Raw genomic sequence first — 21,954 nt, forward strand, 5'->3', positions numbered from 1 at the left:
ACTAATGGTTGAGTCTTGATAGACCTTTATTTGTAATTGTAATTACAACTGTCCTAATAAAACACTGACTTTGTAATCCCAGCGTTGCAGAGGTATACGTAAGCTTCAAAAATAAACAGGGAAAGATTAAAGGTTCTCTCCAACTCCGTGTAACCTGCGTAACTGAAGAGCTGCTCACATTTCACAAGCAGTAACCTGTGCATTTGCTAAAGAAAAAAAAATTAAAAGAAAGAAAGAAAGAAGAAAAAAAGAACAACATAGGGAAATGCCTCAGGCACAAGTTGAAACTGATTGGGCAAAGTAGAAGGACAAGAGCCCTTGAAATTAAACAAAAGCAAATTCATTCTGTTGACAGATGTTGATTACATCAAAGCTGCAAAATAACTTTTTTCTTTTTCTCATTTTTCCCTTCATAGCAACGAATACCTCTGCATTCTCTGTGCATTAAGGATATAACATATCTTAACACAATCCAACACGTAACAATTGTTACATTTGGTAAAAGTATATTGTAATGAGGTCTTAACGACAGGCTTCTCTAAACAAGAGTGTATTCACATGGCCATGTCTGAGCACCCGTGCTGGTCACGCCACCATCAGCCCCTTACTTCCAGGGGTTAACTGCTCTGGCAGCCAAATAAAATACAGAGAGAGCTGTGTAATTATGGAGACAGTCAAAGGGCAGACTCTATTTTGAAATCTATTTGCACAGACAAGGTCTTCCAATTTCGCTTACAGGAAACAAGCTGGTAAAGGGGTCTCCTCCTCTCCAGATGCTTTCCACACTTTTTTCCCACATCAGGAAATCATGGACACGGACACCATGCAGCACTGTTTCCTGGATTACAGGACTATGTCATTACACAGAAAAGAGCAACCCATGCTCGTGAGAAATATTTCCTCCTAATTGCCCATATTAGGGGAAAGCAAAACCTACTAGGACTACTGAAAATGTGACCAGCAGCAATTTGTAAACAGGACGCAGCCATCACGATGGTACTGGAAAGGAGAAAACAGAAACGAAATGGTAAAAACATTCTGGTTTTAATAGCGTGACTGGGGAAATGAAATATTCATTAGGATAGATGCGACTTCAGTTATAACAGCAACACACTGGTGAAAACCTTGACAGCAACGCACTTATGACCGTACCCTGACAAACCAAAATCAGGACCAGCATGTTTCAAAATCTGTGCTCATACCAGCATTGTTCAGCTTAATTATTACAGTCAGTCAGATACTGATGACAGAAGTTGTTTGGTTAAGGAACCAAGGGGTTGCTGTTCTCACTGCCCCACGAGCCCTGCTCCCTGTTCCCAGGCCTCCTGCAGCCTGTCAGGCCCTCAGCACCAGCAACACTCCTGGATGATAAAAGTGTTGCCTTTACTTCATGGAGAGCAGAGCCCAGCAATTTGTTTGTCATATACTAATACAAATGAATATTTTAATTGGTTGGAAATTTACAGACTCCATAGAAATGCATTCTTGTTTGGCTTTTCCTTATTATTACTCGCTGTAGTCTGGCATGCTAAGATGATGAATTAGATCCTTTTGAATAATGCAGACCTTCTAATTCATTATTCAATCAAACCTACGGCCAACAAAATAGCTGTTCTGCAAGTTGGTAAACTGGGAAGCCACAGAGAATCAGAACCTATTCTATTTACAGGAAGGATGACTGCCTAAGGGTACTTCATCCCAATAATAACAACATTCAAGTAATAGTGCCCAGGTCATGACAAGCTGTGACCCTCCCGTAGCTCCGCCAGGAAGTTGGCTTGGTGCCACCTTCTATCAGCAGCAACCCACAGTACAACTTTAACAAATAAGGCCAAAAGGAAAAATTAATTTTATATCCTCAAAAACCCCTTCAACCAATTCCCTGAGCTCTCGTGTATACAAACACACGCACAGACACACCGAGGCAGTGAATGAGCAAAATTCTGATGTCATTAAATAGCACTCCCTCATTTTATTACAGGGCTTTAAAAATGTAGAGCAGCATCTAACTGTATATGAGTTGTATTTAAGCATACACCAAAGGAAATTAATTGTCCATTACCTGAAACGTGACTGGAGTGGAATGCTTAACTTTGGAAATGGGGCACTGTAGCTCTCGTGCGCAGTCTTCCCTCCCAGTGCTATTTCTACCGAATCTTCCCTCTCCAACAGGGAAACACAGACAGAAAATAACAGAAAGTGCTGTCCAGAGTACCACAGCAAATGAGTCAGATTGAAAAGTTGGACAAAGCAATATTAAGAGTTTCACACAGTTAATACCAGGGGAATTTAGGCTCCAAATTACAGCGTCTGGTAAATCTCAACTTCTGCAACTAGCAGGAGAAACATTCCTCTTCTGTTACTACATTCCTGTACTGAGTAAATTAATTTATCATAAAGTCAGTAAATCAGAATGAGAAACATATCTGCTCAGGTCTGCCTGTTGAAAACACCTCTCAAATGCCTCCTATCTATCTTTGGGTTCTGTAAAACATCATACTTATGCTCGGCAGGTTAGTTATTGCGCTTCCCACTCTGATGTTGTAGGGAAGTTACAACTATTAGAACAAGTTAGTCAGTTAAAAAAATAGCAGTCATTTCAGATTAAAAGAATAAGCCATTCCAATAGCCCTCACACACATGTGGCACAAGACAGTATCTTGTTGTTAATATGCACCCATCCACAGCTTAATATTCACAGAATCCTACTGGGATAAAATCTGCTCAGGTGCTCTGAGAAACAAGTGCTTTTCAGCTGGCATGTTTACATGCTGCACCCATGCCTGATGCAGCACTAAACGTTGCTGGCAGCAAGTTAAAAATAAATCCTACCTTAATATCTTACTGTTCCATCAGAAATGGGAAAAATGTGTCTGAATCACCACAAAAAGTATTTTCTACAAATCCTTTCAGTGGATGAGCAGGGCTGCTGAAAAAGACATAATATTTGCTCAGAAAACACAGGACTGCTCTCAAACTCAGGACTTTCTGCACAGGTTGAAGTACACAGAGAAAACTGATGGTTAGCAGGCTTTTCTCCAGGCAGAATACAAGATTCCCTGTAATAAACAACTGCAGCCTAGTCTCTAAGGATACAAGATAATTCCTGAATGGTAAGCTGCTCTTATCTCAAAATGAAAAAAATAATGTATATCATTAGCAATTTGGGAAGGAATATCTTAATCAAATACTCACATTACTGCTCATTTGGTAAAAACAACAGTGTTTCTTGCCTTCTGCTGAATGTTATTAGTTACTTGTATTACCCTATTTCCCCTTGAAAACATAAGTTTTACTGGGACACTGAGTGTTGTACTGAAAAAAAGATGTACGTGTTCCGTGCTGGAATGGAGGGTAAGGTTGGGGCGCTGCATCCTGCACACTGGACTTCAAAATACACAAGCAGGTATCTGCGAGAGCTTACAGCTGCCCCAACTACGCTGCTGCGCTGTTTGAGGAAACAAGCTTTGATTTTTCCCCACGAAGACGCTCTGCACAAGGGAGATGCTCCAATCAAGAGCTTGCTGCAGATAACTTCTAACATCCTTGTTAAAGCATTTATTTTTAAACCTGTCAGTCATCAGGATGTGCTTTTAATGCATATCTTGAAAGCTTATTCATACGTATGTGACACTGGGCCGCTGAATGAATTATAATGATAGGATTATGGATCAAATTTGGAAGACTCTGGGAGCTGTTTTAATTTTTTTTAAATACCTTTCACTTATCTCCTTGCTTAACATTTACAAAGACCTCTTTCTTATCATAAAAGTCCCTGTTTATCAAACACTGATACAGGAAGAAGCTGTTTACCTTTTCAGAAGTACCAACATACATCACTTATGACAAAAAAAACAAGCACTCCATAAGAAATGCTCAATCACTGTCAATCATACGCACTAAAATATACATAAACCAAAGCATGTGGTGTGAACTATATTGGATTCAAACTGAACACAGAATTACAACTATAACAAACAAGAAACAAATAATTACAAGTGACTCATAGGCCCATTTACACATCTCACAAAACCGCTGGAAAGGTGGGTAACCATAGAAACCTGACAGCCTAAATTCACTGTTTTAAAATTTGTATTTAGTTTAAAAATGCTGAAAATGATGTCTCTATTTGATAAAATTCATATTTTAAAGGCTTCAGCTTTTGCTTTGATACTTAAACGCTTAAAATTATTTCATCTATCTGTTACTAACAATTTGCCTTTTGGATTTGATTTTATTCAAGTGAGGATTACAATTTACTCTTTGCAACGTAGAATGTCAATACATTTGAATGCCGCAAATTAATATTTCTAACACTTCTGTAACGGCTGAAATTAAATAATGATACCAAACAGTGCTGAACTTATTATTAAATGTTTTGCATACAGACTTTCCTGAGCTGCACGCCAGCAAAAGAAAAAGATTACTCAAATTAACTGTTAAAGCTGAAATGCTAATAGCCTTTTCAACTTATAGTTCTTTTTCACTGACAATTACAATTTGCATGGCTTAAAACTTAATACTATGATTAGTACTAATGTCCTATATTTTACTTCATAATCTAAATGAGTAAAATATTATTTTTGTAGTTCACTGGCTCTTATACTTAGGCTGTAATGTTCAGTGTGTATTTCATTATGCAGATGAGCAATGGATGTCATTTAACGTGATTTAAATGGGTCAACAGTATTTTCCTATTCACATTAATCATCCAGACAGCCACAAAAAAAAAAAAAGGAAAAAGAAGCCTTGCAAACGAAGCAAAGGAATCTCCCTCTTCCCATCCCAATCCTTCCCAGCAGCACAGCAGCAGAGCTGCAGGGCCGAGGGAGCGGGCTGGGTGCTGGCCTCCTGGTGGGGCAGCTGCCAGGCCCTGGTAGGTGCAGCCAGACAGCCCCGTGCCAAGAGTGATGCTCACTTCACACAGTTCAGTGGTAGCCGCGTGTTGACAAACAGAGCCGATCAGGATCAGCAGAACTCACTCTTGGCACGGGGACAGGCGGCCACGCTGCACACCCAAGCAGCCTGCCTGCTGACGTGGTGCTGGCAGCGAGGCATCCCAGCCTAAAGGCCATTGTCAGGGAACTCCTGCTGAAGGCAACACAGACGGACCGGGCCACTTGCTGCCAGTAGATCTTCATCAGATTACCACATGGTGAAGTGGGCCGCAGGGCTGGGCAGGTGGCAAGGCCAGGCAGGCTGAGCAAGCCTTTTGAAGCCAGAAAGCAGCCCCAGCCAGGCAGAAAGCTTGAGATACGGAAACCTTGTGCTTCCTTGGTGGTTCCTCCAGCAGATACGGGCAAACCACAGGGACAGCAATTTGGATGCACCGACATTGTGCTCTTGGCAGCCTGGGGGAGGCAGTCAGTCTGAATCAGGATGGCAACAGTCTCCCCCACAGACACGGAGCTTTTATAAGCTTTCACAAATGAAAGACACAAAAAAGGGCTTTCTTCTCTGGTAGGGAAAGGGTAATAACATGTTTTGCATTTCCCACATTGTGGTTTCAAAGTGCATTTTCTGGCTCCAGACACAACACCGCTCCTCCTGCACAGCACTGCTGCAATGCAGGCCCCTCCTGTCCCAAGGCACCAGACATCCTTCTCAGCATGGGCAGGATGGCTTGCAGTTCTCTGTGGTGCCACTCATTCTCTACACAAACACTGGGATGTGTCTGCAATTGTCTGTCAGGAACAGGAGGGAAATGATCCAAGGAAGCATCTGGAAAAACTTGCACAATTTTTTACAGAGCGAGGAGGAGAGGGCTGCAGCACCCTGGGCGCATTGGCGATGTGTTCCATTGCCCGCCCCTGTCTTTGGGGCTTTGCAGCCACTGCTCTCCCAGTCACACCTTCACTGCCTTTCCTCTTCCCATTTGTGGATACAAATGGACAGGAGTAGGACCTGAGCTTCAGCTTTTAACGTACACTAGTTGGCACACGACAAAGTACAAGGCTCCACTAGGCTCAACTACTTGGATCTCCCCAGATCTCATTTGCCATGCTCATGTTCCTGGACCAATCAATGTTTAACTGGGATCTAATAAATAGCTGAGTACAGCAGGCACCTTAACTGAGAAAGATCTAAGGCATCCGTTTGCACCAGCTTGGTGGCTGATTTACAGTAAATTAAACAATAATCACCACTGCAATGACTACAGGTTCAGTTTCAACAACGACCTTTCCTATGTTTTGGGAAGATGAAGGATATCAGCACATTTCACAAGAGCGACAGCATACATGCAAGCCTGGAATTGGCACACTCACTTCCCTACACCCATTTGATGTAATGCAGGAGCAGTTAAGATGGATGACATCAATCATCTGTGAATTCCCAAAGCATGTGTTCAGGAAGGGTCCCAACCCTGCTGCTCGGCCCCCTCGCTCTCCAGTGAGCAAATGTCACATTCAGATCCGAAGAACTAGGCAGTAAGGAAGGACTTCTGGGTTTCACCACTACCCCCTACCATACCATCAACACCCCAGCTACTGCTGCAAGAGACCTCCTGGAAGACCTACAAGCAATACTTAACTCATCAGAACAAAGACAATTAAATACCATCTACAGCACCTGGTTAATCCCTAAAAACTGGATTATGAAGTCCAGTTGTACTTTAGGCAATGCTTCTTACCTCCAAAACCTTCACCGTGCTCCCTTCCACTTCTGCTGCTGCAACTTCACAGTAACAGTTAAGACATAACACCTCTCTGTTCTATCAGGTGTCCTAATGATGGACAGAGCAAGGCCCATGGCTGCTACTTTCCACACAAGCAAACTTAAATTTCTAAACTGTCTTCATCTCTATTTGCTCTATGCATACTTTTTGTTGATCTGTTCCACCATCTGAATTTCTAGATCAGATCAAGCAAGCAGAGGGTCTTGTCAAGAGATTAAGTTTCCAAATCCTTTTCTAAACTGAAAAGTATTTGCACAGATAGTAAAATCTATAAGCAGCAGTAAGTGTTTTGCATTTCTTCAGAGCAAGCATAGCTACCTTGTCTGCGAAACTGGGCAGCAATCCACAGAAGTCTCCATGGGGACATCCCACTTAGCCAATTAAATCACAAATTCAACTCAGAACTCCTAGATTCCCTTGCACGATTTGACAAACGTCCACTGTAACTCTCCTTCTGCTGTTGTTGTAATAGGTTTCTGGTTTAAACATACAGCTTCACAACAGTATTGCCCTTGAAGATGCAGGCCAATGTGGGCAGCAACCTGAGCCCACAGCTGGATCTCCCACTTGCTTGGGCAAGACTCAGCTGCTTGCAATTGAGGAAGCTGCAGCTAGAACCCAGCTCACTTCTGTATGTGTTTGGTGAGTTTTGTTAGGATAGAAAAAACTTCAGAGGCAGAACTGACTGAACAGGCATAATCTGTAAAAGACATTAACTGCATGAAAAAAATATTTTGCAAAAGACTTTCCACTCAATTTGATATAAAAAAGACATTTTTTTCACCCTTAAGTAAAAATATAACATTATTACACATATAATCTTAACACAGCTGAAAGAAGGCTGCTTAGCTGTATCTGTGTCATGAGAGACATGGGCACATACTGCATTGCATGGTGTGCATGGGAAAAACTCAAGAAGCAAATAAAAACCAGGCTACAAGCAGAGCTGTACATGTGGCAACCAGTACGCATCGGTGCTAGCAAGGAAGGTCAGCAACCCTGATAAATGCAATGACAGCACACACATCTTGAGAGTGCTTTACTACAACCACAGAGCTGCATGGGGAAATTCTGATGTCTCAATTTCCACAGTACGATTACAGCTGAAATCAACATCTTTCTGATTAAAATTCAGGCCAGTGAAGTTGTTCATTAAACCTCTATCCAGATGTATTTCATGGCACATGATAAATTACTCTAAGAGCTGGACAAACAGTGCCAAAGCCTTGTCTCTAGAACTAGTGCTGATGCTCCTGCAGCTTTCTGCAGCAGCCCCATCACAGAGCCAGACACCTTCCATGTTCAACATGCCTTCGGTCTGTCTGTCGGCAGACTTTGGCACAACATTTGGACAAATTCCAGCTGAGGAGCTTTGGTGCTAAGGTATATAAAGGATGTGATAACAGAAGTTATGTGTATTGGCAGAATTGCACCTGAGACACGTACTGGAAGAGGTATCAATTCTTTCTGGCTCTCAAACCATCCTCAAATCAGCAAACTCAGGAAAGTAGGTGCTAAGACTCTGCCATATATTTAAATCATGAAAATGTTTGAAATGAAATTCACTACCTGCATGGCCTATTGCAAAATGATTTGAATATCAATTAAATTCTATGGTTCTAAGCACAACTTCATTAATATCTGGGGTCCAGAATCCCATTCAGTGAGCAAACAGACACAGTGAAGACAGTTCTGATACGTTTGCTACCACTGCAATGGCACAGTAAGCCAAAGAGGTGCGCATCTGCTCCAGTTATGCCTGCTCGCAGTGGAAGGAAGTTAGGAACTCGTTACTGCTTTTTTCCAACTCTAGTCAGAACATCTGAGACTGAACAGCTGGATTTATGTGAGAAAAAAGTGTCTTTGTCATTTTCTTTCAGTGTTATGTCAAGTGTGTTGCTTTTCATAATTCTAAAAATACATAACGCAGGACCTAATTTAACTTCATGTACAGCTAAACATGAAACAGATAACCTGATAACATCTGATATGCTCTAAGTGCTAATGTATAAATTTAGATAATGTTCATTACCACAGTAGTCCTTCATGGTTCAAAATACGCTTGATCTAAAACTGAAACATCACTTTAAACAGTGATTTTAAGTATAAATACATGAAAGTAAACATCCTTAAAATGCGAAAGTCGGAGACTTTACACAGCTGGTTACAGTGGCTGGTTATTTATCTTCTAAACCAGAGAGAGAACAGTACGACTTTCAAACACCCTCATGAAAGTTTTCTCAGGCTGCATACTGCAGTGTAAAGCTGCCAAAAGACCTCTGAGGAGCTCTGAAGAGCCTTTTATTACCCTAAGGCTTCCTTCCATGCAGCATAGCAGCTCAATGAACACTTGGTTTCCAACCTTTTCTTCTTTTTTCAGAAATTAAAACATACAGGGAAAGACATCTACTGATTTGGAAAGGACAATGGCTCTGGAAGGAAAACTCGCCAAGGAATCAGCTATTTAATGAGATAAACTTTCCAGACTTTGTTTCTGACATAATATGTCATAAAATATTCCCAGATTGTTTTCCATTTACATAGTATTTTTTAATACGAACTGTCTAAGAAGGAGCTTAAAAACTGATATCAAATTTCCTCTGTCCAATAACCTCTGTAGTACCATGTTATTATGTGATACTGCCCTTTCTCAACAAACAGTTCACTTTGCAAACACTACCTGAGATGTTTTCCCTTATATCCTCTCCAAATATCCTTTCTTTATGCTCCTACCCAAAGACGAAAAAGATTTTAAGATTAAAAAAAATGGTTATTGTGAATGTGTCCCAGTTCCCTACACAGGGAGAGGAAGGTCACAGCCACTCAGACGGAAGCATAAGAAGGGACAGAAGGAACATTTGCTCAAATGGAAGAAGGGATAAGACGCTGGAACTCAGCAAACAAAACCTGGGTTATACAGATAGGGTAAGATATGACTGAAAGAGAAGAAATCCTTACCAGATAATGACTTGAAAAGTTTTGAAATAGCTCCTTTCAAAAAAATCTTCCAAATGTTTTTGTTCACCGTGGAACACAGAAGACGAGTGGTATGACTTGAACTATTGAACGCAAAATAAGAGTGACTCTTCTTAAATGGAAACTAGAGCTTGACTTCATACAGCGCCTTTCATACTTAGTGTGTTATAAATTGCTTTAAATACTAGCAAGCAAACAGCCATTATGCACTCAAGAGCTCATACATAATTACACTTAACATTTTTACAGAGCTTTTCATCTTCAAAGTGCTTTACAAACAACTCATTAACCTCAGCCAATGCACCTGCAAGGTAGATAAATACCTGTATTGTAGGTGGAGAGACAGTGAGTTCAGCGGCTCATCCAAGAAGGTGCACCACCAAGCCGTTTGCTCCCACCACAGCCATCAGCCTGGGGCCTATGAAGTCCAGCAGATGCCAGGGTGAGACTCACCACCCAACAGCAAGCTGGCACCCAACAGCAAGCTGGCAATCAGCCTCTCCCTTACTTCACAAACTGCTGCACTAGAGCGTGAGGATCCTGGACAATGCTAACAACAGAAATGTGAAGTCTGTGGCCTCCAGATACAGCCACAATGCAAGAAAACAACTTTACCTTCAGTCCTCAGGTAATCCCTAATTATCCACAACTTTGAATGAATGTTGTCAAGCAAGGCTAGTAACTTTCTCCCTTGCTGGAGATTGGAAAAAAATTCTTAATGTGATTATACCATGATTACAGCTACACTTTCTGATGCATACAAAGATCCAATGTGATTTTTCTTTCTTACTGCTTTTTTAAACATGTCAGAAACACCAGAAACATCAAACCTTGAGCAGAGAAGAAGCCTGAGAGATGTGAACTGTAATACAACACATGCACTGTGCTACAGCAGACCTTCCCTTCCCTTACCACAGGAACAGAATCAGTGCATTTTTAAGAAAGACATCTTTATCTCAGATGCTTGTGAGCCACTAGATTTAATTAAATAAACCTGAGAATCCTTATCTCTTCTATCTGCATGTTTGTGATGCCAGAGCTCTGTAACTTCTCTAGTTACTGTAGTTCCTCCCAGGGTAAATAGCTCATGTTCAGAAAAATAGAGTTCACAAAACTTACAACCATAGAAAAACAAGAAGTATTTGAAAGCCACATTTTCCACACGCTTTCTTAGGATATCAGGAAAATAATTCTCTCTCTGAGTAATAGTGTATATATTGTTAGATAGGTAAATCTGAGAAGCAAGAGATAAATGAACAAGTATGTATCAGCAAAAATAATTAACATACATATGGTTACAGTGTATGGTTACATACAAATGTACTGTATGTATCAGCAAAAATAATTAACATGTTCTGCCTGCTTGTCCAGTCAACCTGATCAAAAAGGCTGAAGTTGGAAGAAGCAACTTTTAACGACATTTCTCATACATACATACATACATGAATTTTACGAAAGAAAACGGCAGCAAGATCATACAACTCAAAACAATGAGGGAATGAGTCTTGACAATTAAGAAGGAATTAAAAGTTTCCCCTCACACTTAAGAGACTTTTAAGATTATAAATATTTGTATATATTTTAAAGTAGGACAGGCACATGCTTGTATCTGTCTGCCAACCTCACGATTAAAAAGAAACAAAGAGAAGTTTACAAGTCCTGATAAAAATAGAAGCATATAAGAGCAAAGTAAAAACAAAACATATGAGAAATGCAATTGAATTTAATTAGATTGACAACTAACACTCATTCTGTGATCATAAAAAAATAAAATAAAAATAATTCTACATTTTCTAAATAAAGGAATTTCAACTGCTGCTAAAGTCATATGCAATGCTTAGAGAATGTAGCTCTTCTAACAGAATGAAGCAGATTAAAGGAGAAACATGGAAGAACAAGATCAATATGCATTGTACTCACTCTGCACTGAAAGCATAGAAATGACTATGTAATAAGAAACCAACACAGAGTAACACTAAAACTGCAACATTTTTATTTTGTTTAATAACTTGTTGCTTTATTTCTAAATAGCAATCAAAAGATGCCAAAGTAACTTCCTCACTGCCTGTACCCTTAGCTGTTTCTGTTTCCATTCTGTTTTTTAAAAAAGAATCTCTTCTCCTAGCCACCAACAAACTAAAACCAGACCTTGCCGGTGGTGAGGCACATTGCCCATCAGCATAAGGTGCAGCTACGTAAAAACAACAAAGAAAATGAAAGCAGGGAGCAGCACCTGAAGGCAGCTTTCTTTCTGTACCCCTGAGAATCCTGGCACTACAGGGCTTGAGTTCCCGAGCAGAGGGGATCAGGTGCATCAGCTACAGCAGCTCGCCCAGGCCTGAATCCAGGTAGATTGCTTCTCTAAACTTGATGAAATACTGATGCCACCAGGTAACAGCAGTGGTCAAGGAAACTCCAGAAACATGTAGCTATAAACTAGAAAATTAAATTACAACACTGTAGTCAAACAGTCTCTTTCTGCAGGATGTATAACTATAAGGGAGAGAGCACACAAAGTACAGACCCCTCCTTATATACTTTCTCTTCCTTTTTCACATATGTAATATGAAAGCTAGATCCAGCACACAGGTATAGCTTAAAAGAAAATCTTAAATAGAAATACTTAGGAAAGAAACCACTGCAACAAAGCTTGAAAAGGTACAAAATCATAAAATAAAATAAACCAACAAAACCCACAATTGTACTGTAGCCTACCCCCCTCCCATTTGATTACATGAAAAAATGTTCCAATTAAGTTTTAATGCTAATAAATATAGCTAGGCCAACAGCACTGGGGTGTGGTGTTCAGAAGCACTGCAAGCCACCACCCCAACCTGGTGTGCAGAGGAAGATGTAACAAAGTGCCTCACCAGATGTGAATTTCCAAGTGCTATCAAACTGCGCTGGTTTGGGAGTGGGTAAGAGGGAAGGAGGAATGAAAGAGGAAAAATTACACAATCCCAAATGGCAATTGAGATAACTGTAACTTGGAGTCTTACAGGCAGTTTTAGCACAGAGGCCCTTTGCAGACTGCGTATACAACCAATCTCAACTCTGAAATTATAGTTTGCAGTTGAGCAGGAGAATTGTCTGTGAACACTGCTAGAAATTCCTACACTTTCACTTACATTTGGTCATGATTCACAACTGTCAAAACCAGAGCATCATATCCAGTATGCCCAAATACGACAGAAGGGAAAAGCAGCTTAGCTTTCATGACACAGATCCCTGCTGTACTTTTAGCTGCAAATCCAAAACTAGAAGCAGCTGATCTTCTATTTGACTTCAGCAGAAACCCAAACTTCAGAGTAAGAAATGAAAACACCATGTCACTGTATTAGGGCAATTCAACAACTGAAATGGACTTGCTTTTTGTTGTAACCGCAACCTTACCATCTCTATACATTGAAAACTGCAAGGGATAATAGGAAACATGTCAGAAGGGAGTAGTTCAGTTTTCCCTACAGATCTGGAAACCACTCATAACAATTTCAGAACTTTCTAGCTATGAGATCTTATTTGTGTACATCTTAAATTAATCTTCCAGTTTACTTAAGGAAATTCAGTGCAAAACTAGACTGCAAGGAATATATTATCTAAATCTAGAAAGCCACTTCATATATGTCCATTTTCACACGATGTGTTAACCCAGTTGCATAGAAATAGCAAGTGTTAGCACAGGTTTCAGACTCCATTAACTCTCCTGATGCCATGCTTCTACAGGATGCCCTGCAAATTACTCCCTTGGAGCTACACTTTCTCCATCCATCAACTGTTGTCAACAGTTTCAATCCCTTTTGTCTCCTGTAGCTTTATCTCACCTGGGCTGAGATCTGGAAGACACAGCCTGTTCCACTATATGCTCAGGTGGCATCTCATCTCGTCACTTTGGTTAGAGCAGCTACGTGCTCTACAATACACTGTCATTCACAATGCCACATCTAGAATACAGCAAGCTTCAGTTCTTCATTCTTACTGTTCAAATGCTACATATTGTATTAAACAAGTTCAGGGACCAGCCGAGATCTGTCACACAGTATACCACTTTTCCTTCAGGGACCATAGCCCACAGACAGAGCTGGACACAGCTTCACTGCAAACCACCTGGGAAGGTGCCCAAAGCTGCACAGCCTCCAGCATGGCGGTCCACCTGCTGCAAGGTGGGAGAGGTGAGGACACCTGCTAAGGAGCCTCCTTCCTGGGAACGCAGCCTTGGCTGATGCCAATGGGGAGAATGAAGCTAATGGAGAAACCATGCCTCACAAATGTCCCTCAGCTAGAAGTGATGCATCATGTCAGAACAAAGGCTGTGCGTGCTGCCAACAACACATTACCTCTCAGCTGACAGAAGACAACAATTAAACACTTTATTGAAAGGGGAATATTTTTTCTCTCATGCCTCAAACGATGAAAGTATGTCTCCCCCAGAGTTACTCATTGCTGTGCTGTTGAAATGGGAATAATTCCTTATCTGCCTGATGTTTTGCAAGACAGGGACGGAACTACCTCTGGATTGTTTGAAAATGTTTAAAGTGTGCCACAATCAAATGGTTTGAACTTCCACCCTGCATCATTTGCAGCTGATAACGCTAATGCTAAATTCTGGAGACACGAGTCTGTCTACAAATTAATGGAAAATGTGAATTAATGTTTGCTTCCAGCTAATTGCCCAGCTCACATATAGCACAGTGCAGCCAAGCATCATTTGAACTTGAAAACTCTCTGACAAAAGTTTTCAATCACTTGAAAAAAAATCCTTCAGACTTATAGGACATACTCATTAGCAGCCTGAGATAGTAGGAAATGTTTCCCCCAGGACTGCTATCTATATGTGATATAGGGTTGGTTTTCTTTTTTAAATGCATTAGATGGCTTTAAAAAAAAAATTACAAGTTTCTACCGATGAGGACTGAAGATTTTTAATTTTTGAGTTGCACATTTCTAAGATTAACAATGATAAAGATACAGGTGAAAAGATGCTTTTGCAATTTAACAGCACTAAGAAATTCTAATGGTCCATTCTTATCATGAGAATAGACTTCTACATGCTGAGTTTATGGTCACACTTAGCAAAGGGCAACATCTAAAAATAAAATAACTCCCATTTCAAAGCACATTCTCAAAAAAAACCAAAAAAAAAAAAACAGTCTGGCTCCCTAGGGCAGCTCAGAAACTGATCCCAGAGTGGGACGAGCCCTCTACCCTTGTAGGTGGTGGAAACTACAGAGATTTTGGACAGAGATTCTCAGTGAAGTAACAGTTTTGATCTTGAACATGTTTCCAAAATCAAAAAGCCAGGAAAGAGAGATGTGAAGGTATTTCCAGCAGGTACTTCATTTATCTATTCAATCAAGCACCTCCCAGCAGCTGGCTCTACAGCACATTTCTGTATGCTAGGATGCAGAGTTCACCATAAAATGATACTTTGAAAGCTGACTGCTTATGTATGTATATATATATATAATACATATATATATATATATATAATACATATATACACATATACATTAATCTACTCCCTGCAAGGTCTGAGCTAATGCTTCTAACTTCTGCAATGCTTCAGAATAGTCTCATGAACAACCTTGATGGAGAAGAGGTTTTTCTTCCTTTTATTTCTTTGAAATACTCTATTTTACCTAGAGTAGCTCTGAAGGGTACATAACACTCAACAGCATGTTACTACCGGACCTGCAAACAGACCTGATCTCTGCACTCCAATAAAATGCTCTGTAATACAGAAAATACTGCTAATAAATAAATATCTCTAATGAGACTCTGCACTTCTAGGCAAACTTTGAAACATGGGGCTTTGAAGCCATAGTGCAACAATTTTACTCCACCTATGCTTCCCCTTCTCCCCTTTATTTTGGAAAAGATTTATAAACATGTATTATTCACATATTTCTTCTTCATGTTGCTAAGGGATGGGAGAAAAGTAAAATTATCAGAAAATGTCTTGAAAACAAACATCTTAAAATGGCTCTCCATCCACAGAAGAAAAATACAATCTCCAGTGCTGCACGTTACAAACAGCCCAAAGAAGACACCTACAGCTTCTCCACACGAGCAGGATTTAAAAGCTTACCTGCACCTGTTTAGGGTACCTGCAAAATATCCAGTTCTGTCAGAATGCAGACAAGGTAATGCACAAGCTAATAAACTTACAGCCTGCGGACACAGACTACGTAACTAAGAGATACATCATAGACCCTTCAGTCTACAATAACTTAAGTTTATAAGTCTGGCAGTAATACGCATCACAGATTATTAAGGAATACTCATTCATTGGTACAGATAGGGAAGCAAGGTAAATACTGGTATTACTGTTTTCTTAACACAAGAAGAGAGTTGTTTAACAAGGCATGTCTTCTCATCAGTTATTTTCCTCTGTGGCTCTGAGTACTGAAACCTCATTACGAGAAAATAGGGGCTTCTCTCTACCATCATTTACTTGCCTAAAATTAATAGATCAATGAAAGATTATTATGTCTGAAATCACCTAAGTTGCATTTGGAGACCTGCAGTTCTTTGATGTCCTCTTCTTGATTTTATTACCAATGAACATCACAGACGCAATTATTGTAATACACGAAACTGCCATAATATGTAATTAGAGCATTTATAAGCTGGTAAAACATCATACAACCAGTATTATTTATAAGTACAAACCATGAAAAGCTAGCATGCCATCACTGTGGCAGTTCTGGCTGTTCCTTAGTTATCTTTTACAAATGATAAATGCAATTAAACCTGTAAAATCCTTCACAAACACTGTTCAAAAAAGGGTGGCAGCTAAATCCAGAGCAAGGCCACTCTGAAATGCGGGGTTGGAGCCTACAGAATCCCAGAGGTTTGTGCAAGCCACCCACACACTTACAAAGCTGTATACCTTCTCCTCAGGTTGACAGTATTGCAACTCTGCCTCTAGCAAGACAGGAAATATTCAAACAAATTTTCTGATACATCTAACAAAAGATTACACTTTTTAACTGTTTGCAAGTATAATCATTCAACTTCTTCACACATAATGAATATATATTTTTATGATAGCCTAATTCCTTCCAATATATGGAGAAAGTATTTAACTAGCACACACACTTTCAAGATCTCTGCTTTTCAAATGCGCTTATCTAGAAACAGTTCCACAATAATGAAAACTTTCATCATTCATAGAAATGTAACACCAGAAGTATGAAGAGATATCACATAAGAGGCTATCAAAAAGTAATTTCCCTTCAATTTCGGTAGAATAGATTCCCTTAGGTGGACTGAAATCTAATTAAAATTACTTCTGTCTTTCAGTATTTGCAAATTAAATTATACTGAACTGTCCAATCCAAGGAAAATTGGATTCAGTTTAATCAGTCTTGTCTGAACTATGACATTTTTGCTTTTTCAACTTCTGGAAATGTATATCTACCAGGGGAACTGCATGAAGTTTGACATCTGAAGGGAGAGTAAGAAGGCTTAACAAATTTAAATGGCTTGGGTATTTTAACTGAATGACAGACATGGGGTTTTTGGGCACGGAGGGGTGGAGGCAGTTGTACCGGCCATGCATGGCCACACAACACCCAGAACAAAGTTTGCAGACGTACCGTTGCTGAAGCAAGAAGTCAAGAATGAAGCTGCACACTAAATTTCACTTCATTTGAGATTTAAAACAAAAAATAGCCAGTGTCGTATGGTACCATGTACTAAAAATGTGATTCAATTTCCAAATGGCACATGCGTAAGCACAGAGGATTTGACTGGTGTCTAAAACAAAACAAATAGGAGACTCAGAAAGCCAGCATTCAGCTGGAGCCCAGGTTCCAAGGGTCTGAGTAAAAGGGCATTTCCCTATGGACATGAGCCCTCATCAATGGAAAAATACAACTGATGTGGCTTTTCTGCCCTGCATGATGTAGGATCCATTGTGAAGAAAAGACCTTTATGTTTTCCAAAAGCTGCTCGAGGCTCATTGGACAGAATGGAAAATAAAAGTACAGTAGATCAGGATCAATACAGTGAGAAAAGGGCTGTTATGTCAGCTGCATAGCATTGCGGCCTTGTGCTTCCAGTTTAATGCGCAAGTTAAAATTAACATGGAGTTAGTCTACTCTCTATTACTACAACAATTATTTAATTCCTAAACAAAATATAAATTTAATGATACAAACCTCTCATTGAGACCACTCTGAGGTGCTTCTTCCTATTCACACACTCAACATTTTGCAACGGAAGCCAAAAAGAAACATTCAAATAAGGGTATGCTCAAAGGGCTCGAAGTCTGATTTAATTAAGACAGCAAAGCGCTGAGGGGAAGCGACGAGAGGTAAATCGCCTCACACCAGTAAGATAACGCATTTTTCAGTGAGCACTTGGCACAACAGCTCCGCGTGAGCACGGCGCAGGGCGCACGGAGGAATTCGCGGTAGAAAAAGCGCCTTCAGGAGGAGCGCGGCGTGAGGAAAGATGGGCGGGAAGGCACCTGCACGCACGGTAAAGTTCCGAGATTCGGCGGGTTGGTAGGATATACACATATTTCTGTCAGAAAACGTTTTTCCTTAGTTAAACACTAAGACGATCACAGAAAACCTAGAGGGAAGCGCTCCTGCCGCCCATCCGCGGGCTGAGGGCAGCCTGTGCGCGCCCGGCGCGCTTCCACAAAGCGCGGGCGGCGTTAGGCGGGGCACACCCGGAGCCCGCGCGCTCGGCTTTCCCCTCACACAGCGCCAGGCCCCGCGCGGCGGTGCTCCCGGCGACCTTGAGGGAGTCCCACCTCCCGCGGGGCCCCCAGTCCCGCAGCCCTGGGACGCTCAGACTGGCGGAGCCGCTCTGCGGCCGCTCCCGCCCGCCGAAGAAACGAGGCTGCGTTTCCCCCCGCCCCGCGGTGGCGCGCACTCACCTCCGCCTCGCAGCGCGTTGACAGCTCTGGGCGCCGCCATCTTGGCCACTCGGGGCAAAATCACGTGGCCGCGAGAGGCGGCCCGGAGCGGTCCGTCCGCCTCACGCCGCGGCCGTTGCGCGGGTGTCGCCTGAAGCGAGTCCCGCCCGCGGGCGAACGGCAGGTAGGTGACGGGCCGTCCCCTCACTTGAACGCTGCCGTTGCCCTCAGGGCGAGAGCTCAGCGGGCGGCAGCCGTCAGGGCGCAGCTCGGCGGGCCGGGCCGGCAGCGCCCCCTTCCCGCCCATCCGCTGCCGGTCCGCGCCGCGCCTCGCGCCTCAGCCAGGAGCCGGAGCCCCGTCCTGCGTGTGCGCGGCTGCGGGCGGGAATAACCGTGCTCGGCGGCTTTCGGCTGCGAGAGGCGAGGCTGTGAGACAGCCCTCATCGCAGCGGGACGGGCTCGGCCTTGCTGCGGCGTCGTTCTGCGAGTGCCGGAGTTACGCCCGCCTGGTATTGTAGCGGTTTTTGAACTTGGTACTTTCTTACTCCGCTATAGTAAAACAGCATTTGTGAATAAAGTTATGAGCTGCTCTTTCTGAACTTTTACTATTTGCTTGTTGTGAGGGTCTCTGCAGAATCTGAAGGATGGGGCTTGAACCTCAAACTCACCTATTTCTTGTTATTTTCTCTGCACAGCCAAATCTGGTCTGTTTCAAAAAGCTCAGAAAGAGCAGAGCTCCCTGTGGAGCAGAGCTTCCCGCGAGTGCTGGTGGGGCGTCACCATGCCTGAAGAAACACCTGGGGCCGCCCCGTGCAGGAGTAGCGGGGTGGGCTTCATTGCACTCAAATAAAAACCAAGCTGAACTTCCAACATCCACTCATCGTTTTCTCCCCCTCCACCCCACAGGCAAGCGCCAGAATGAAAGGACTCAAACAGAAAGTGCCAGGGCAGTAATTGCAAGGAGCTGAAACGTACAAGTAATGTGAGTATCATTCCCATGCACACCCACGTGCGTGTACATACATGTGGTACCCAGAGGGGTGTCAATGACATTCTGAAAGGAGAATGAGGCTGGTTGTCTCTAGAGTTTTTTTTTAATCTCCTGTTGTAGCCATAGGTAATTTTTAAATTTGCATCTGCAAATTTCATAATGTAGTTAACAAGAATAGACTCAAAGCCCCACACAAGTAGGAATAGTGATGTTATTTACCCCCACTATTTACTCTAGAAAAAGCCTGAGAAATGTATGAGCATAAAAGTCAGACTATAAGAACTTTTGCCTTTAAGGAGAAAACTCCAGGAGTTCTCTGATCACAGAAAAGGTGCTGCATTCTCCTCAGCACTCCTAGATAGATGTCATGAGCAAAGTGCATCAGTTAATCTGCTGCCACAGCACAGTAGGTGGCCTCTCATACAGCTTGTATCCAGACCATGGAGTAGTTTAAAGATCAATACAGTATCTTATGTTGCCTCCAAAAATGAAATTATTAACTTCATACAGCCACATTCTCCACCAAGTGACATGTATGATGTGAGAACAGTATGACAGGACTTTAATAGAAGAAAAATATAGCTAGAAATAAATCAAGAAATAGCATTCCTAAGCTGCATAGTTGCACCTTGTGAGCATCATTACCAGCTGCTCACTGGTGAGAGGTACATGCACATTTAATCTGCAGAGCAGAAATGAGTAAGTCTTTGCATTCATCCTAGTTGTACAATACAGTGTACAATTAACATAGGTACAGTTAGAAGAGTGGTGTGGTTAGGATGGTATTTTATAGGTTTATAGTTAGAAAGATTATTGTGGTGGAAAGAAACAATCAAAAATGAAATGCTCACCCATATCCTAGGCTAGCAGTAGAAAACTCCAAAGGGAGGGATCTCCAGAAAGAGAACCTTCCCCAGTGGCAGTCAGCCCTTAAATGGGGTCTAGGAGAGGTGCAGCCAGGCTCCACCCCTTCCAGTCACACAGCTGAATTGCCTTCACCTGTGCTCCCAGAGCTGACTCAGTCCTTGCCTCAGGTAATCAATCAGTGGTTCAGGCCGTGACTCAACAGTTCCCATACAACGCAGTATTGTCTTTCTCAAGTTTGAACTTCATCAGACACCATTTTATGTTATTTTTCATCTTGGTAAGGCTTTTGGACTTCAGATACCCAACTGCTGGTTCTATGAGAATGAAGTTCAGTGTAAAGCAATCACATGCTGTCACTGTTTGGCATATGTAACTACACTGACACATTCTAAATGTAGAATCTCCATGTTTTTTTCCACCGGCACAGTAGGCGGGCTGATAGTAAAATAACCAAAAGTTGTGAGAAGGAAGACATAAAGCTGTGCTTTAAAATGTAAGGGTGAAAGCAGTCTATAACAGACCATGAAACAGTAAAGATGTTTTATTGCTGTTAATACATTAAATCTTACCTGGAGCAATATAGAAATATGCTTCTACTTTAAGTATAGTAATTGGATACTCCTGGGTTTAGGCTCAAACTGTTTAGACTTTGAGATTGTCTTAGAAGATTTTTTAGTTCACAGCCATTTTTGCTGGCCAAGATGGTGGTATTTTGGGTCCTGTACTAATCACAAGTAGGTGTCCTTTTTTCAGCACTGGTGTTTATCTGTTCTGTGGTGCTGAACCTGCAAAATGCAGGAGCTCAGCAGGGAAGTTAGCTTGCCTTGGGTAATCTTGCTGAAATATGTTCTAGAGAAAATAGGCAAAGTCAGGAGAGTTTTTAGGTGTGGTGAGGCAGACTTAGATCTCATCTATACAACTGTGACTTCTAGCAATACCTGAAGTTCTTGGACCTCAATATACATCACCATTTGTTAGTGAACAGCAAGCATGTAAGTGCAAAATGTAGAAAATCAGGAAAACTCTACCAAATTCTTACAGCTCTAAGGAATGCAGAATGACACGTTCACAGTCCCTATCATATTAAACTCATGCAAAATGAGGATTTTATATTTTCCATGAAACTATGAAAGTCTCAGAAACATGAACACTATACAGTTTTGAGGATAACTGGAAGAACAGCATCTAAACATAGCAGATATTGAACATGAAACACCTCCCTTATTGCCATACCATTTAGAAATAAAGAACAAAAAAATCAACCCTGCATATCAAGCTCTTCCCATTGATCTAGATTTCTTTTGTTTGATCTCTTTTGCTCAAAATGTGAAGAGGTATTAAATGGAGCACACACCCTCTATCTGAGGAATGTTTTCACTACTACATGCTCTTTCTCTACTAAAGAAAGAAAACAGCACACGGTTCTGCTCCTGGTATAAAGATCTTTTGCAGTGGTAAAAGGGAATTCTGAAACACTATTCCCAAGGCCCTGCCTTCATTTGTTATTACCCGAGTTTCCTTCAGTTTGGGTGCAATTCTTGTATTTGCAATGAGCCTTGAAGAATGAAAGGAGAA

At 41.5% G+C, this 21,954-nt stretch overlaps 1 protein-coding gene across 2 annotated transcripts in view; it reads right to left on the bottom strand.

Moving 5' to 3' along the window:
* METAP1D (methionyl aminopeptidase type 1D, mitochondrial) overlaps positions 1-18,858 on the bottom strand; it is a 42,732-nt gene extending 23,874 nt beyond the window's left edge. Inside the window, exon 1 of one of the 2 annotated variants that reach the window (XM_421997.8) lies at positions 18,543-18,858. In XM_421997.8, the coding sequence (XP_421997.4) occupies positions 18,543-18,828 (286 nt within the window). In that variant the 5' untranslated portion in view covers positions 18,829-18,858. Of the gene's footprint in view, positions 1-17,814; positions 18,105-18,542 lie in introns of those variants that run through there. The other variant, XM_040704195.2, reaches the window with a different exon arrangement.
* Between the last annotated feature and the right edge of the window lie 3,096 nt (positions 18,859-21,954).

Source organism: Gallus gallus, chromosome 7, assembly GCF_016699485.2.
Source record: "Gallus gallus isolate bGalGal1 chromosome 7, bGalGal1.mat.broiler.GRCg7b, whole genome shotgun sequence".
NCBI lineage: Eukaryota > Metazoa > Chordata > Aves > Galliformes > Phasianidae > Gallus > Gallus gallus.